This window comes from Tenrec ecaudatus, chromosome 18 (genome assembly GCF_050624435.1).
Source record: "Tenrec ecaudatus isolate mTenEca1 chromosome 18, mTenEca1.hap1, whole genome shotgun sequence".
NCBI classification, from domain to species: domain Eukaryota; kingdom Metazoa; phylum Chordata; class Mammalia; order Afrosoricida; family Tenrecidae; genus Tenrec; species Tenrec ecaudatus.
In genome coordinates, this window is record NC_134547.1 from 1,236,209 (window position 1) to 1,255,414 (window position 19,206).

The window sequence follows — 19,206 nt, forward strand, 5'->3', positions numbered from 1 at the left end:
GGGGAGGAAGGTCCCCTCCATATGTTCCCTAGGAAGCTGCACCCCCTTTTTCCTCAACATCACTGCATCACTGACCACACAGCGGCTTCATGGTTTCCTGGACAGACAGACTTGGGGGTCTTCATTTCAGGTGGTCAGGGTGAGATCCTAGAATTCTGTTTACTATTCAATGACTGTCCAATAAAGGCTGGTCCCACAGGCCCATTGGCTCAACTGCAGAACTGCAAGACCCCCTGTTTGATCCCCCTCTATCCCTTTCTGCTACTGAACCTTAGATTCCTGCTAAACCCTCGGTCTCACAACCCTCCCAAAAGTTTTGCCTCCACTCTTTTATCTATGATACACAAAATACATTATTTCCTCAATTTTACTCACCCAAAGCAAGCAGCTGACTGTTGGCTGTGCTTACATGTAAAACCCCGATATGATGTGGGGTTAGGAGTTGTATCCACCCCCACTACTAAGGTGACCACATATCCCCTAGAATATCCCCTTTTTAACACTAGGACATAGTTTCGGGAATGCTTCATGCTTGGTCACCTGGTCTTACAATGTATCTAATTCTATAGATACAAACGTATGTATCTCAACAATTTCTTACAATGTATCTAATTCTATAGATACAAATGTATGTATCTCAACAATTACTTTTGATGAGCCCCTTCACTATTCTGTTCCCAATTCAACTTGGTCAGCTTTCACCACCAGACTCACCAAATGTGTTAAGCCTGTCCTTTTCCAAGATGCACCAACCCGTTTGGTGCTCAGCAGTTCATATATTGCCACAGATGGATGGCTATAGAGGCTCTGAAGGGCTAAATTTACTCCCCTACCAGGACTCAGATACTCATAGAAGTAAAAGAGCAACCCTAACCATAGTACCGAGAAAATGAATATCTTACTGCTAAAGAAAAGAATAAGATATGCATGTTTCAAAAATAAGCCAAAAGAGATAGATAACAATAAAAAATATGATAAAGTATTATAAGCAGTACATTAATAAATTGGTAAATACAATTCTGAGGATATCCAATATAAGCTTGAACATAAAAATATGAATTGATCCCATAAAGCCAAATATTTCTTGAATATATTCAACTGGACATATTTTTTCAAGAAATACCATATGCCTAGAAACGAAAGATTGAATTAGTGAAATGAAAACATCCATCCTATGCACTACTAAGCAGCTGAAAAGTTAGCACAGTGATATGAATATCAGATGAAATTGATTTTAATGTTAAAATTGTTTATAATTGTTACTATTAGTATAATTTTTACATTTCTCACTGGGAAATGGTTCAATATTAATCTTGCCATGACCCATACATGCCCCCCTCGCCTGCCCACTGACCTACATTGATAGTGAATACAGATGTGTGGACCACAGCTGATTTTTTCACATGTGCTGTGTGCTGCATAAAAAAGCAAAACATACAATTAGGCATTTCTGATCATATGGGGAGATTTTGTCTTCCTTATCCTGGCAAACCAGAGCCTGAAGGCACTGGAGTCACAGATCAGGAGCAGAAAGGCACTGACCGTTGGGAAAGAGGCATCACTGAGTGTAGCCGCATTCACGATCCACAAATCGGGCTGTTCCGAAACAGCCACAAAAGAGTGAAAGCTGATGGAGACAGTGTAAAATAACAGGAAGGTGCCCACTAGCATAAGGATGGTTTGGGTGGCTCTGGTCTCAGGGGAGGATCTGGGGGAAACGTTGTTCCTGTGAATGTGTTGAACCCGCTTCTTGTGTCTGTGCAGGATGAAAACCATGGAGCCGCTGAAGAAGACCATGAGTCCCAGACACACAACATCGGGGAATGCTAATAATACTGCATACAATGTGTCTTCAGTTGGGTCATGACGAAAAGAAGAACAATAACTGTGTTTTTTTCTCCTTGTGATTGTTTGATTGTCCCAGTTACTGGTCACAAAGATAGGACAAATTATATTTACGAACACGTGAAGAGTCCAGCATAAGAATATACACAAGCCAATGTACTTGGGAGATTTCACTTTTACGTGTACCCACCTGGAGCTCCTGGGGCTGATGGCGATGGCCTGGAACATGCTCAAGAGACAGGTGCTGCCGAAGGACACACCCCTGACCACTCTGTGAGCATAGAAAAGACTTTTGCAGCCGAAATCATTGAGGAAATCCTTCCACCCAAAAGCTGCCATAGCCTGGGGGATCCCTTTAGCAAGAATGACCATGAAATTGGCTACAATCAGGTGCCTTAGAATTGAGTCTGTGGACCTTGATCTGTAGCCAGTGAAGTAAAGGAAGATATTATGGTAAAGAAGAGTGAAGTTTCCCAGGAGACCAAAGGTAGCCTGTAATAAGGAAATTATTCCTAATGTCAAAACTGTAGAGCTCATTCTCTCAGGTCCGAATCATTGGTATTTGTCTTCAGAGCCAGAAGGTCCTGCATGAAAAGAGGAGATAAGGGACACAGGAATCTTTTCATCGGTGTGAAACTTTGATATATATTTAATTAAAATAGAATAAGCTTAAAACGAAAAGCATCAAGATAGTGTTAATGCCTTTTTGTTGGCAGAAGAGTCAACAAATTATCAAACAGACCCTTTGGACAATTCCAAAGTAGCTGAGTTATAGGCCAAAATTAGTTATTATCTCACTTAATCTATAAATGAAACATGAAGTGGAGAAAGTTTGTCCTGTTTAGTATAAGGATTTTTACATTAAATAGATGGCAATTTGTTTTTCACAAATTGATAGGTGTAAATATAAGTTTTAGAAAAGATTTCCATTATTCAATTTTACTAAAAAAATCCCCAAGAAAACTACACAGCTTTGCAATAGCTCATAAGCACCATAAAGTTGTTCTAGGTTAGTATATGTTTCAGCTTAACGTGGAACCACATTTTGAATTTTTGAAAGGCAACAATAATTGTATTTCAGTTTTTATTGTTGATACTTAACCTGGTAAAGCCTGCAATTCAAGCCTATTAGGTGACAGGAGTTAAAACTTAATGATAATCAAAATCTTTTGGGTTTATATCTGCTAATGTTTGCCTGGAATGGAACTAAAGTTACTTAGTAATTAGTATGTCATATACACACATACACAACTAAAAATTAAAAGCAACCATTCTAAGTGTAATTGAGCAACGCATTAAAATGCAAATACACCACATAAATAAAGTACTATGGACTGTACTCAGATCTTGAATAAACATGATTGACTGCAACAAAGCTAAGCCTGTATCAGTCATCTGAATCCTTTTATCAGTTATCTTAATCACAATGGCTTACAGAAGCACCAACTTTCCAGCAGAGAAACTAGTCCATGCGAGTTAGTACATCTTTTGAAAGTTTCACACCTGTGAAACCAGGATAAGGCTACAACTATCTTGAAGTGTGAGCAAGATACAGGTTAGAGGGTTGGATTCCCAGCCATATATAACAGAGTAAGACTGGTCTTCATTCAGCATTTGCTTGTGGCTTCCTGGAAAGCTGCCTGTGCATGATGCAGAATTGTCAGAGAAGTGAATGGAGACGTGTAGCCATATTTCCATTATGACTTGAAAGTTGTATGTTTCATCGTTGCTACGCTGCACCCTGCCTGGCTCATCTCCTTCCCGAGACCCTTTTGTCAGGGGATGTCCAGTTGCCTAAAGATGGGTCGTGGGTCTCCAATCTGTATGCTCGCTCATTCACAATGATTTGATTTTTTTTGTTCTTTGATGCCTGATACCTGATGCCTTCGACACCTCGTGATCATACAGACTGGTGTGCTTCTTCCATGTGGGCTTTGTTGCGTCTAAAGTAGATGGCCGCTTGTTTATTACAAGCCTTTAAGACCCCAGGGGATATGACCATCTTGAAGCTTAATTATGTGTAGAAACAAAAACATTGGCCCTTTCACTTCGTGTGCTTATCAGTTCATTAGTGTGTAAGTCAAGTCACAGTCCTAGTAAGTTGAGCTTTATGAGAGTGTTGACATACAAAACACACGTGTGGGAAATGACATCTATAAGGCACGACAGCGTGTGCATTTTATAAATTGAAATGGGTAGCTATTGTTTGGTACGAGAATGTTTTAGGATCAGAGAGAATAGCACAAGATACATTTGAGCTAGACAGTGTTATGTGAATCTCATTATTATTATGTTACCTTTTCCTTAAATGCTGCGTTCCTGACCTCTCCAAGGAAAATCACTGCTGTCTAATCAACAGACCAGGGATGTTTTCAGGAGAGACCCCATTCCTGTCCCCATGAATGCATCAGACAGCAGAACTACAGAAAGCATTAATATTCCCTCAGCAACCACTCAGACACTCCATTCCAGCACAGCATCCATTGGTTCCCATAGAGTCCTAGTGCTGTGTATTGTAGGTCTGGGAGCTGTTAAAGACAGCTCTGAAGAATGGCACTAGATACCACTAGTGATTGGGGTATGGTTGGTGGGCCCATCTCTTTGCTCCAATTCTGATTCATTGCAAGGTCAGACCGTAGTCTGCTGTTTCAGCAACACTGCAAAAGTATGAAAACTAGAAGTTCCCTCTTCTAATAAGGTGGCATTCTAAACCCTCATGCATTTCCTTCCCTTACAGACTCTACCTCTCACTTTGAAATAGAAAACACTCACCTGAGTCGTTCCTGCTGCCAGGACAGTGGGCTCAGTGTGGTTCTCGTAGCATCCAGAGCAGGCATCGGAGGGAAGCGAACAGGCCCTGAGAGCCAGGTATTTGATTCTGTGCCCTCATTTCCCTGTGGAACAGAAATTATCATGTCACCTTCAGTAACACTGACATCTCAGGGCTGGGGAGTTGAGAACATGTCTGGAAAATGTATTCTCAGTTGCTAATTTCTCAAACCAATTATAAGTTTCTAAAAGGAATCTCCAAAGACAGCATGGAGTTGTTTGGCAGAGACTCCACCTTGTCCAGAATTTTGGAGACATACAGAGGAGGATAGACAAGAATGCCAGGATATTAGAACAAAGTATTGTGCTTAGAGAGTATTTGAGTACAAGCCCAATGTCCGGCTGATACCTTAATACTTAACATATAAATATATGCACATAGATCTATTTCCCTATTGTTATATATAAATATATTTACATATGTGCATGTCTGTATTTAGACCTCTATAAATGTCCGTTGCCTCCGAGTTCTTTCCTCAGTCTCCTTTTACTTTCCTCTTGTCCCACTATCATGCTCGACCTTCATTTGGGTTTCAGTAATTTCTCTAAGTTACATTGCCCTTGATTAAGCCCGGCCAGCCATCCTACACTTTCCTTGCCATCCATTTTAGATCACTTGTTGTTCCCTTGTCTCTGGGTTTGTTACAACCCACTTCCTTTCCCCTCCCCCCCACCTCCTGTGTCCCCTGGAACTGTTGGTCCCGTTGTTTTCTCCTCTGGATTGATTATCCTGCCTATCTGACCTAGATAGACATGCAAAGACAATAGTAAGCACAAAAACAAGACACAGCAAAACAAATGAAGAAACACAACAAAACAACAACAAAAATCCAATGACAAAAAAAGAAGAGCCTATAAATAGTTCCAGGTCTTTTTGTTGACCTTCAGGAGTGTTTTCCAGTGGAGTCTGATGGGGTGCCATGCCTTGGTTCCAAAGCCTATTTTTGGTATTCTCTGGGACTTCATTGCTTTGCTCCCTTTGTGAATACAACATACCAACATGAAGCAGGGAACCAATGGAGAGATCTTTGGGGCTGCCCCCAATCCTAAATAAGTGGACACCTCCCCAACCCAGAAGAATGTACTTCAGAGGACAGCACTGAAGCTACAGCTCAAGGAGAGGGATGCATCTGATCAGAGCACACAGTAGCAAACGAAGAGGGAAGGAGAAAGAGTGAAACACATCCTGGCTCACCAAGCCCTGAGGATGGTATTCCTGCTCAGAATAGCCAATGCACAGAGAGGACCACAGGGCTGGCCCCACCACAAGATACAGATGCGATGTCCCTCACTAACCCATAACGCTACAGGGGACAACACTGGAGACATAGTGCAGGAATTGTGCCTGATCTGACCCCATCACACTGAGGCAAAACACTAAGAGAGCTGTATTTTTGATTTAATTATCTTGAGAGAATATAATGCTGGTGAATCAGGTTAGATGGGATGGGGTTTAGGGTTTTTGGGTTGATGGGGGTGGCCATGTGGAGGTGGAGATGGGGACTATTCCCTTTACCTACCTAGATAGTGTAGTAGGGCGGAATACAGCAATATCCTATGGGTGTCTCATGTGTAAGGCTGGGTTTACTGATTTGCTATTTACATGAGCTGTGAGCAGTCTCTTGGTCCCTAGGATTGTACGCCCAGCACAAACTAAAGCCTGTTTCCAGCTGAAGCTGCTGCTTTTAAAACCTGGTGTTTCCCCCATGCTCTGTCATGTTAAAGTGCTATTAAGGAACCAGGGGTGTGATGGCTGAAATCCAGGAAGTTAAAATAGCAAAGTCCCAGAGTGGCCAAGATTTTAAAGATATGTTACAGGCTTTTAGGGTGGCCTGGTAGGGGGCTGTGCCACACTGTTCCCTGAGGACGGGGGATTAGAGAGCATGAGTGGGTCTGGGGCTCACTGGGTCTGCATTCTTCCCTATGCCTGTTCTTTGATGCCCTGTGGATTTATTCCGTGTGGCTTGGTAGCCTGTGTTCCAGGGTTCTGCGTTCTGTCACTGGAAAATGCCCCAGAGGCTTCCAATAGGCAGATGCCTCTGCTCTCTGATTTTGGCAATAGTGTCCCTAATTATCTTTTATCACACCACGCTGGCAGGCTGGGACAGGAACTGGGGTAAAGGGGGAGTAGGGTGGTCTGTGCCATCCTGGCAGGGGAGGGAAGGGAGGGTAAAGCCCGTGAATGTGTGCACCGAGAGGGAAGTGCCAGGGTGAGCTCTCAGGCTGCCTTTTGGATGCCTTCCGTGGGGGCGTGGGATTACGACTCACTCTGGGGCAGCAGTCTGGGGAAACTGCAGCATGCTGGTGGGTCCAGGCTCTAGTCTAGGATGAAGGGTGGTGGTGTTGGTGGTGGCAGAAGCTGTCCCACTGGTCCTGGTAGGGGCTGGGGAAAGCCTGCGAGGAGGCACAGTGAAGCGAGAGTGCCAAAGAGCTCGTCAATCACTCTGTGGATGAAAATCGGAAGGGGAGGTCGAACCATGAATGCTAGGATCCTGGGATTGTAGTTCTAGCACCTGGTTTCCCAAGGTTGGCCTCCTAGCCTCTTGGATTTCTGGTCTAACTACAGGAGCACAGCGCGGGCCTCAAGATATTTTTCAGTCCTATTTAAAATCTCGATCCTACTTCCCTGCCTACCCCATGGTATAGGTCTACGTCCTTAACTAATACAGTAGAACCCTGGATCTCGACGCTAATCCGTTCTAGAAGGAGCGTTGAGATGGGATGTACCAGAAAGCTGGGTCTCCTTAAAGTTTTCCCAGGAGCTCCTGATTCATATCCAAAGCATGGCGGACGTTTGCTAGGTTTTCCAGCAGGTGACTCAACTTACTCTCATGCCTCCTGACCTAGTCTTACCTCATAATACCTCCTTCACCTTCACCTTGTCAAATGCATTTCAGACTCCATCAGGGACACTACCACCTATATTGACCAATCCAGAGCTATATGGATCTAATAAATTTCTAACTGCTACTTATTCTGCCTGTTGATGGCTCTGGAATCTGCTACCTATGCCTGGGTCCTGTTTTCCTCCACCGGTGCTTTGGATTAGGAGCTCTGGTGGTACAACGACTAAGTGCTTGATTGCTAAACGAGGTTCAAAGCCATCATGGCTTGAGGTTGGTGTTATATCAATTTGCATACAATGGAAAAACAATACTATATGTGTATTTTTTTTACAAAGTTTAAGTCTAACAGTGAGAAATTATCTAGCGAAATTAATCGGAATTTATTCTGCCATCGGTCGCTTCCATAGCCCAGGATTATGTTGATTAGTAAAACCTGATGCCAAGTCCGAGTTTCGGTTTACAGCCTCTCACGTCACTGTTCAGTTTGTAGTACCAATTCCCCTCTGAGTCTTTTGTCACTACTAACAAAGAAAAGTGTTGCAAAGCTGGGCCAAGCACATGCAAACATAAAGAAGCAAAACCCAGGCTTTGTATCAGCATGAATTTGTATGATGGCATTTCTTCCCAACAATAGATGCTCCAACCATCAAGTCACCAGCAGTAAATTTGCCAAGCTATTTGCCCATGTTCTAGAAGACACGCATTCATGTCCAGCAGAGGATCTGAAAGTCAAATTTAGTGCTCAATTGGGGGCAAATTGGAGTATTAAGACACTTGAAAAATGACTTTAAAAAAAAAGTGACCACCAAAAAATAGGTTTGCTACGTTTATGTAAAAATGCACAAAATGTTTCTTACAAAAGAGCATTACATTGTGCACACTGCTCTGAACTGAATGCCAGGGACATGTGAATGGTTGCTATGGTTAATTTTCCCCCATGCCACCCCCAGTAGTTGGGGTGACCACCAAAGAAAGGTGTTCACAAACATTACTTGGGGGAATTGGCTTTGAACCACCAACCATGACAAAAATAAAATTCACTTGCTCTGATGCTGTTTCAAAATTTCAACGTCAGTTTTTCCACACCCTCCCCTTCCACCCTGGTTTGTAAAGAACTAAAACACTATGTCTGATAAACAGCAAAGATTTCACTATACCTCAAATGCAGGACACGTATGAAGCAAAGGAATGTTGGCTTTTTAAACTGAAGCAGCTTAAAACAAGAAAGAAAAGTTGCAGGATGTTTTAGTTCTTCACTAGTCTTAGAAAAACTGTTCAGAATTGTGCTTCACACTGATGTACAGCAAATACTGTGCATTCAATATATGGTCCTGTGTTCCTGTTATGGATATGGTCTGATATTCAGATCTTTCTAAAAGGTCATCAATTTTTATTGAAGCTCCTGACTCACAACCAAATTGTTTAATCTGTTGATCACCTTTGCCAATAATAGATTCAGACAAATATTTGGGAAGTTATTTGTGTAGTAATAATAGGTTCACCAGACCAACATATGATCCATGACACCCTGCATCGGAATAATCTTTTCCTGAGCCATGTTTTGGTTCATAAGCCATCTGCCATTCTGATGGGCTTCATATATCCATTGAAGGAATGCAAGTCTCTGCAGCATAGAAACCAACTATGCCATCAAGACAGACTCCAGACCCCCACCTCTAGTGGTGTTGGTGGAAGATACTGAATTTTTCTACCATCTCGAACATTTCCTGCAGGAGTAGAAGCAGGAGCTCCAGGACAAAGGCTCATGTCATCATAATCTCTTCTAGAGGCATGGGACACCCACCCTGACCATGATGCATTCTGTCCAAACCACCTCTTCCGGACAGGGGGACCCCCACAGCCATCCATGGGGATTACCAAACATCATTGTAAAACCACTATAATCTATGGTTTCGGTACAGAAGTTGAGACATCAGGTTGTGCACGTCCATTGATGGGTGACTCAGAAGTACCATCAGGATGGTCCTCACGCAGTGTACACCTCTGTCAGGCGTTCCTCCAAGAAGAATGACTGTCAGTAGAGTGAGGACAGCTTTCCTCGAAAAGCTCGACTCTTTTTTTGAGTTTCTCATGAAGCTCTTTGATTTTAGCACCTGCGACCCCAATCATCTCTCCTGCCAGACTCTGAGGAAGCAACAGTCTCAACTAGCAGTCTAAGTTGCTTCCTTTATGGTAGTTGAAGCATCAGCGAGTGGGAGCTGGCTGGTGGCAATGCGTCATGGCAGCTGCAGGCCCTCCTCTAAGGTAGGGATGGTTTTGCTCTGAAGGTCTCCAAGTGTTTCAGTGTCAGCATTGATACTCAGCATGAATTCAGGGTCAATGCTGTCTGGGATTGAACTACTGGCATTGTAGTCTGTACAAAGAGGCGTGATAGTCTGGTCTCCTTTTCCAACCACTGCCCAGCATCCTGAAGCAGAATGCACAGCTCAACCATCTCATCGGCATCCCTGAGCTTTAAAGTGCTTGTTCCTCTTCCATGTTTTCTGTGGGGTGTTGACCAAAGTCACCAATGATTTCAGCGTTGGGGATGGTTTCTTCTGGCTAATTGATTTCCATTTTCCTTGATCGGGTGGATGCAGAATTCTTGCAGAACAGAAAATAAACTTTGAGACAGAACTCACATCTGACATCCTACTGCTTCAGTAGCCCTGAGGCTGTCTACCTTTTGTCTGGAGCAGCCTCAGTGGGTCACAGCTAGACAGAGCTCTTTATTAACTTTTTATTGTAATTGGGTGAATGTTTACGGAATTGACAATCAAATTAACACTCAAGCTTTCACACACATTCTTATTTCATCTCAGTGATGTAATCAACGCGATGGAGCACCCTTATCCCATTTTCTCCCTGTGCTTCCTCTTTCCTTCCTCCTACCTTCCTACTCTTCAGAGCTTTGTCCTTAGGTCAATGCTACCTGCTTGATCTCTACTGACTGTTATTCGAATGCGTGCTTACCACACTAGGGTAAGAGTTCCCCTTGATTGGCCTGTCTCCTGTTTGGTTGACAATTGAACTGTGGAGGTAAATTGATCTCCAGTCCTGAAGTGTGACTAATGGTCACCGTTGGGGTTGAGAGTTGGGTTGGGGGTGTGGATGAATTTGGGATGCTCCAATAGTCTCTATCTCACCTGTGAGCTCTGCCTTTTCATGATTTTGATTCGTCTTCCTCTTGTTTCTCCCAGTGTGTCTTGGACCATGTAAGGTAATCCCTTTACAAGCAGCTCAAAGTGGTGAACTGGGAACCTCTCCCCTGCTGTGGGTTGCCCTTCTCCACAAACCACTGCTCACAGAGACCCCCAGATCAGAGTAAGACTTCTACATTGGGCTTCCAAGGCTGTAGATCTTTATATGAACAGATTCCAACATATTTCTTCAGCAGAGCAGCTGGTGGGCTTCAACCATGGTCTACATGCACTCACTGTGTGTGGAGAGGTTAAGTTTCCTAGGTCAGGTTGTCCTGTGAAAATCACATCGCCCCTACCTCCTGTCTTCTGCAGGGTCCCCAACATGTGTCTGCAATGATGTCCCGACTGAGGTGGTAGAAGATCCTACAGACTAATGCCTGTCATCATGCAGTGACTCCCAGCCCCTCCCCATTCTCCAAGTCATGACCTCTGAATCGAGGCAGTGGCTCTGGCTGCGGCAGCAGCCTGCATTGTCCCTATGTCCCTGCTTCTTGCCCCATGGGATGGTCTCCCCATCTGCTTCCCTGCTGTGTTGTCCCCCACTTTCTTCTGTTGCTTCTGCTGGGCATGAACACTTCATTTTCACAACAGATCAGACCCTGGAGCCGGTCATGGAGGCAGAGAGATGTCTTCAGTTCCCACCTCTGATGACACCACACCATTATGATCAAGCTCCTGCACCCTCAGACCATCCCACTCTGATTGCTTCTCCACCTTTAATTTCAACCAATTGAGCTATTGTGGGACCCAGACCAGAACCCAAGTCTGTGTGGCTGAAGCGCAGGGCTGAACCCATGTGTTTCTCTTGTGCACCCACTGGCTCGTCCACACCCCTAAAACTGTACAGACCTGTGTCTCTAGTTGGTGCAGCTAGGGCATCCATTCACAGCCCCTCTGCTGAATTGGCCTTGTCCTCACCGAGGAGAGGAACCTGAATTGCTTCCCTGAAATACTCACCCCTGCCTAATACATTGACATCGTTCACTCAACCAATGTTTTATATGGGCTCCTGGGAAAAGTTCCAGGAGGCGGGTTGTAGGTTTTCAAGTGTTAATATTTGGGGCCACCAACACTTCCATAGGAGACCCTGGATGGTGTGAGCAGTTAACGTGCTACACTAGTATTTGAGACTTTAGAGTCCACCCAGAGATGCAAGGTAAATGAACCTTCATCTGCAAATTGGTCAGTGAAACCCCCACCAGAAGTGTCCCTCAAAATCAGACTTGTGTCAAACCATAGTTACCTTCCAAATCCAATGATTCACTCACAGTAGTTCAGACAAAACAGGAGAACTCCGAATCCCTTAGAATCAGTTGAGGCAAAGCTGATCCTAATTTACGCCCACCAATGATATCAGAATAAAACTCTACTCCACTTAATATTCTCTTTTTCAAAATAATAATTTATTGTGAAAGTTTTTGATGAAGGTTCATACACAGCCTAAATTCCATTCAGCCACCTCTGCACAGGTTGCTCAGTGACCTTGTTTGCATTCTTGACCACGCCATGGACTCTCATTATTTCTCTTCTGGTGATGTCATTTGCATAATTCTGCTTTGCATAATCCCTAATATATTCGTATATGTTTCCCAGTAAATTTAGCCAGAGACTGCCACCAGGAATCAGTTCCTGATTGTTGAAGCAACTGTAGAATCAGCCTATTTAACCACTGGAAGCTTGACTCTTATTTGAAGAAAGTCTCTTTCTGTGGCTCTTGTTCTGTCTAAGCCACTCAGCACTGCTGGGCAGGTCAACAATGGCAACGAGAATTTTCCTATGAATGTCCACATTCCTTGGCATTGAGTTGTGAAAACGAGCCAGTGATTTCTCTGTCATTCAATAGCAGCGTGTTTCGATTTCATCGTATCTCCTTCAAAGTCCTTCATAGGATTTTGTCTGGTTCAAACTCTCTGTTCATATAATAATGCATTTCATCATTTCATGGGTTGAAGGTGAGGAAATATTTGGGGATGGAGAACTTCTTAAAGATCTGAGCACTCAGAGAAACTCAGGTTCCCCACATCTCACACTTCAGCTGTCCCTGCTGCCTCCATGGGAGACCATGGATAGTTCCTGGATTCTGGAAAGGAAGAGTTTACTAGAAACTTTTAATTACCTGGGTGATTAATAACTGGGGAAACATTGTTCAGACAGGATCTCAGCTCCCCAAGCCTGCACTGTCAATGTCACTGGAGGTGAAATGGTAATTTCTGTTCCTTGGGGAAGAGAGAAAACAGAGTCAAATATCTGGTCTTCAGGATCTAACTGCCTCCCCCAGACACTTCCCCTGCATGTCATGATGCTCACACTGACCTGACTGTCCCTGCAGCAGAGGAAATTGGGTGAGTTATTTCTATTTCAGTCTGAGGGGCAGAGTGTGTAAAGGAAGGATGCATATCAGGATAGAGTCAATGAACTTAAGGATGGAAATCTGGGTTCCACACGGTTTTGATTCAATAAAGAAAATAGAATTATATCCTGACCAGGGATTAAATGTAAACTAAGAGATGCACCACGAACTCTACCTCAATGTATAAATGGCTGTGTCATTCTTAAGATAAGTAATGTTTGGTGCTTAATCTTGTAGTGATGGAGGAAACCTGATTTTAAGGTCTCTAAAGGGGGTGATACTGAATCAATGTGGTGTCGAGTCTGCTCTATAAAGATCATGGGAAGTTTCAGGATTACCAGAGACGAGACGTGCATGTGACACCTCCGGACTTGAGCAGAGCAGGATGGATCTACAGGAACCATTCCATACTGTGCCAAAATAGCACCACGATTGGCTGCTACTGGAATAGACATGTTTTTACCAATTCTGATGTATGCTCTATTAATGGAAAGGATAATTTTGTTATTGTGGGAAGAGTTATTTCCCCTGTTGATGTTAAGGAAGCAGCATTGTGGGAAACACAACCTGATACTAATGGGTTTCACAAAGCAGCTCCAAAGGTCAAATTGTCTCATGCTAGTGTCTGTGGTTTAAATGTATTCTGAAATCAAACAAGAAACCCTCCATTCCAAAGCTATAGAATGCACAAAATGACATTTCTTACAGAATATGTCTCCCAAGTATCTTTTATGTGGATGACTTTTATTATTGTCATCCCATTGCTACCATTTTTACTTCAGTATTAATTAATTGATCAATGTGTGGAGTAATAGTAACAATGGTTTATATTTACTTACCATTATTTAAAAAAAATCATTGAGTAGTATTTGTTTTCCAGTAGTTTAGAGCTTAATACAGGACTCTTAAGTCCTTCCTATGCGGGTGTCAGTATGCTTTGTTCCTGGCATGAAAGGCACAGTGTCAGTCTCTTCTCATCCTAACATGGAGCGTACCTTGGATTCACCGGTGAAACCCCAATCTGCTCCAGAGTAGTTTGGGGCTTGCAATAGTATGTTACTGAAGCATTGAGTCGATATTTCATTAAATTCTTTTAAACTCGATTCATGATCCATAGTGGTCAATGGAGCATATTGTTAAGCTCAGTGGAGATTCGTTATAACTAACGTTGTAAAAATCTTCCATATAAATTAAAATGACGTGGTGTCGACGCAAAAGAAAACATTGGATTAAATTACAGGAAGAGCACAGCTAACGAGCTAGGTGCAGTGCGACGATCCACTTTATATGACCTTGTTTGCCAGATACTTGTAACGCCCAGAAGATTGGAAGGGACTTTGTAATCAAGTGGTTGCGGCCAACCTAAGGGATATCCTGCTACTGATGAAAAGAAGACCCATGGACTTTGTGGAATAGCCAATGCAAGTAACTTGTATGAAACACATGAAAGGCCTGGGTTAGTTTTTGTCGTAGATTTAAAGGGAGGCGATTCCACAGGCCGGGGAAATCCAAAATGCCATCGAAGAACAATAGGAACAGGTAAATGATCTCAGTTTACCCTGGTTACCCACTGGGACCTCTTACACCCAGGAGTCAGAGGGCAGGAGAACTCTAGGGCTGGCGAGCAGTGGCGATTATGCAGAATCCAGCAGCGGCACCAGAAGACAGAAATGCAATGGTAACGGTGGGCTTACTGGCCTACCTAGCAAGGGAGACCCACAGGGCCACAGAACTGTGTCTCGTCGGGATTGCTGGCAGAGTAGTGGGCCTCCGGCACTCTTTGGCTGAGATAAGCCCGCTTTATAGCACTTATTTAATCAGGTCTGAGATCAGGCCCGCCACTGAGGCCTGAGAGGAGCCTGACCTGAAAGGGCCTGAGTGGAGACTCTGCCGGGGCACAGAGGAGTCTTACAGGAAGCAGAAAAGCTATGAAAACTGTCCTGCACAGAAGAAAGGTGACCTTCCTATGTGCTTCCTGGTTCATCCCACTTTGTGCACTTTTACTTCCATGACCGACCCCACGACTGTGAGTATGGTCTGCGAGTTCTCTGTGGCCATTCCAAGAACTATCAAACCAAACAAAGAAACAGAGCCGTGGGACAGGACAATTGATGTCAGAATGGATTAAGAAAACAATGTTTTTAGTGCGGTGGTATGTATGACTTACCCCTCAGAGGAATTAGTCTCGAGTTGATGTAGAGAACGTCAGCCAATTCTGTGTCTTTGCCTCCCCGCTCGCCCCCCAACACACACCCATGGTTACTAGCGCATAGTAGCTAAACATTGTCTTTACAAACAGCTGATGCACATCCTCTAACCAGCATGTGGCTAGAGACAGCTCTCTCTCTCCCTGCCTGAGTTTTCCTTTTCATTACTATGAGAGTACACTTATATGTTGCATGTGAGCAGTGGCTGCCTCACAGATAAAGGAAAAGGAAAGACATTCCGACACCTGCAACCTTCATAGCAGTAAAGCCTTCCCAGCAAGTGACCTTTAGAGGCTGCGCAATCAACATCAGGAACTCTCTTCATGAGAGAACGTCGTGGAGCCGATGCCTCCTGTCAGTTGGAATAGTGTCTGGGGTCTTAACGACTTGTCCTCAAACAAGCAGCCTCCTAGTGGAAGCTTCAAACAAGTCCACCAGGAGGAAGCACACCCGCCTGTACGATCCGTAGATGAGGATAACAAAACCTAAACGTGATGGAGGTGAAAGAACCAGAGCATAAATTATGAACACGTAATATGAAGAAGGCTATGGAGGACAGTAGGAACCCAAAATCCATCTGCAGAGTATCGAATCAGACTACTTCTCTGGCAGATCTCCTCTGGCCACAAGCCTGGGACTCCAACAGCTTTTCTATTAGACACAACTTATTGTCAACTTGAATATGGTGAATATCCAACCATGGCACAACATGGTGCTCGGGTAGTTGTTCTCTCTCTTGACCCAACCTGAATTTGCTCTATGCTGAAATATTTCTCAATTTTTCCAAGAGAGAAATTTCTTCTTTGGCTTTTTTTTTTTTGGTTATACTATGGTTACCTTTTTATTATTGTTACAGTGGTTTTCTTCTTTCAGTTTTATTTTGTTTTCAATTTTAATAGTTTTGTTAGGTCTCCCAGTTTTTGAAACCCAAAGAGAGTGGATGCATAGAGATAGGAACAGATGCAATGATAATATCAGGAAGGGTTAGGAGGAATGATTGAGGAGCACTCAATGAATGCAGGAGTCGGTATTAGAATTAGAACTAATTGTGTGTGTGTGCGGGGTGTGTAGACAGTATTAGAACTGATTGTGATGATGTATATACAATGCTTTTAAAAATTATTTAACTTTTGTATGCTATGTGAATATTGTATGAGGTGAAATACTGGAAAAGGAAAGAAACTAAACTTGACCTATCATCACTATGAGTGAAGGAGGAAGAGTTTTTGCTTATGGGATATTGAGTTTATTTGAATGGTGGTGTAACAATTTGGAGAGGGATAGCAATAATGACTATAGAACATGAAGACTATGACCAATGGCATTGAATTATACATACAAAAATAGTTGAACTGGAGAATATTTTGCTGTGTATATTTTCACCAAAATTAAAAAAATATTACTTGAATAATAATGAGTACAGGGAAAAAGAAAATGCTTTTAAAATTGATTGTGGTAAAAACTGGAGAACTCATCCTGACCTGATTGAACTATTGAATTCATGATATGTGGATGAAGTGCCAATAAAAGTGTTAAAAAATAAAATCTTTGTCCATGTAGCTCAGTGAGCATTAATTACGGTAGGTATTGAAAGAGGACTTCTGTTGCTTGGATATGTCTGTCCAAAGTCTCATCTTCTCATGTAGGACCCTCTGGCTCTGAAGACAAACATTAGTCATTGGATCTGAGAGAATGAGCTCCAGAGATCTGACATTTGGAATAATTTTCTCGTTACAAACTACAGTTGGTCTCCTGGGGAATTGCTTTCTTCTTTTTCATCTTATCATCCTTTACTTCACTGGATGCAGGTCAACGTCCACAGACTTGATTCGCAGGCACCTGGCTGTGGCCAACTCCATGGTCCATCTTTCTAGAGGGATCCCCCAGACTATGGCAGCCTTTGGGTGGAAGTATTTCCTCAACAATTTTGGCTGCCAAAGTCTTTTCTATGTTCACCGAGTGGGCAGGGGTGTGTCCATTGGCAGCACCTGTCTCTTGAGCATGTTCCAGGCCATCACCATCAGCCCCAGGAGCTCCAGGTGGGCAGACCTCAAGGGGAAAGCTCCCAAATATTTGGACCTTTTCATATTCTTGTGCTGGAGTCTGCACATGCTGGTAAACATCACATTTTCTGTGTATTTTAGCAGCAATTGGGGCAATAAAACCATCATAGAGAGAAAAAAAACCTATGGATATTGCTTTTCTGTTTGTCACGGCACAACAGCCGATTCACTGCATGTAGCGTTGCTGTCTTTCCCCGATGCTATGTCGTTGGCACTCATGCTCTGGACCAGTAGCTCCATGGTTTTCATCCTGCACAGACACAAGCAGCGGGTCAAAGACCTTCACAGGAACAGCATTTCCCCCAGATCCTCCCCTGAGACCAGAGCCACCCAAACCATCCTTGTCCTGGTGAGCACCTTTGTGTCTTTCTACACCCTCTCCATCATCTTTCAATTTGTTATAGCCTCTGTCGTGCATCCCACTTGGTGGCTGGTGAACATATCTGCCCTAAGTGATGCGGGATTCCCAACCGTCAGTCCTTTTATTCTCATGAGTGGTGACTCCCGTGTCTCCCAGCTCTGCTTTACCTGCATAAGGAAAACTATGACCAGCACCCCCAACTTATACATTTAAAAACCAGCACCAGCACCATCACCAACAGCAGCAGCAGCACTACCACCACCACCACCATCAGTACCACCACCACCACCACACCACCACCATACCACCACCACCTCCACCACCACCACCACCATCAGCACGACCACCACCATCAGCACCACCACCACCACCACACCACCACCACCACCACCACCACCATCAGCACCACCACCACCATCAGCACGACCACCACCATCAGCACCACCACCACCAGCAGTACAAGCAGCAGCAGCAGCAGCAGCAGCACCACCACCACCACCATCACCACCATCAGCAGCAGCACCACCACCACCACCACCAGCAGCACCAGCACCAGCACCACCACCACCACCACCACCATCAGCACCACCACCACCACCACCAGCAGCACCAGCACCAGCACCACCAGCAGCACCAGCACCACCACCATCAGCACCACCAGCACCAGCAGCAGCACCACCACCACCACCACCACCACCACCATCAGCACCACCACCACCACCACCACCACCACACCACCACCACACCACCACCACACCACCACCACCTCCACCACCACCACCACCATCAGCACGACCACCACCATCAGCACCACCACCACCACCACCACCACCACCACCACCACCACCACCACCATCAGCCCCACCACCACCATCAGCATGACCACCACCATCAGCACCACCACCACCACCACCACCACCAGCAGTACAAGCACCAGCAGCAGCAGCAGCAGCAGCAGCAGCACCACCACCACCACCACCATCACCACCATCAGCAGCACCACCACCACCAGCAGCACCAGCACCAGCACCACCACCACCACCACCACCACCACCACCATCAGCACCACCACCACCACCACCAGCAGCACCAGCACCACCAGCACCAGTACCACCACCAGTACCACCAAGAAAAAAAACCAATCTCATCACTGCTATCTAGTCAATTCTGATTCCTAATGACTTAGTATTGCCTGATAGAATTGTCCAGGGTGTTTCAGAGACTGTAGCTCTTTATGGGAGTAGAAAGCCTCATCTTTCTCCATTGGAACTGGGAGTGGTTTGGAATTGCTGACTTGCAGCTAGCAATCCAATATTTTACCCATTATGCCACCAAGGCACCTCCTCACCTTATTAGAATCTCCTAACTAGGTATTTTGCATAAAATTCATCTGCATGTTTCTTGATAACACAAATTCCATGTACGTGGTGAAAATCATTACATTCATGCATACATTAGAGTAGACTTTGATGTGTGTATATGTATGAGTATGTTTATGCATT

General features: G+C 44.2%; 2 protein-coding genes and 1 pseudogene across 2 annotated transcripts; 1 reads left to right on the top strand and 2 right to left on the bottom strand.

The window, feature by feature from the left end:
• Positions 1 to 1,440: 1,440 nt before the first annotated feature.
• Positions 1,441 to 2,451, bottom strand: LOC142432558 (vomeronasal type-1 receptor 4-like). The gene has a single exon (XM_075537785.1). The coding sequence runs from the start codon at positions 2,380 to 2,382 to the stop codon at positions 1,441 to 1,443; it is 942 nt and encodes a 313-aa protein (XP_075393900.1). The 5' UTR covers positions 2,383 to 2,451.
• Positions 2,452 to 8,782: 6,331 nt separating this feature from the next.
• On the bottom strand, positions 8,783 to 10,097 carry LOC142432504 (heterogeneous nuclear ribonucleoprotein K-like; annotated as a pseudogene).
• A 6,875-nt stretch (positions 10,098 to 16,972) lies between these two features.
• Positions 16,973 to 17,917, top strand: LOC142432559 (vomeronasal type-1 receptor 4-like). Its single transcript, XM_075537786.1, has one exon. It carries the CDS (start codon positions 16,973 to 16,975, stop codon positions 17,915 to 17,917), a length of 945 nt encoding a protein of 314 aa, XP_075393901.1.
• Positions 17,918 to 19,206: the final 1,289 nt, after the last annotated feature.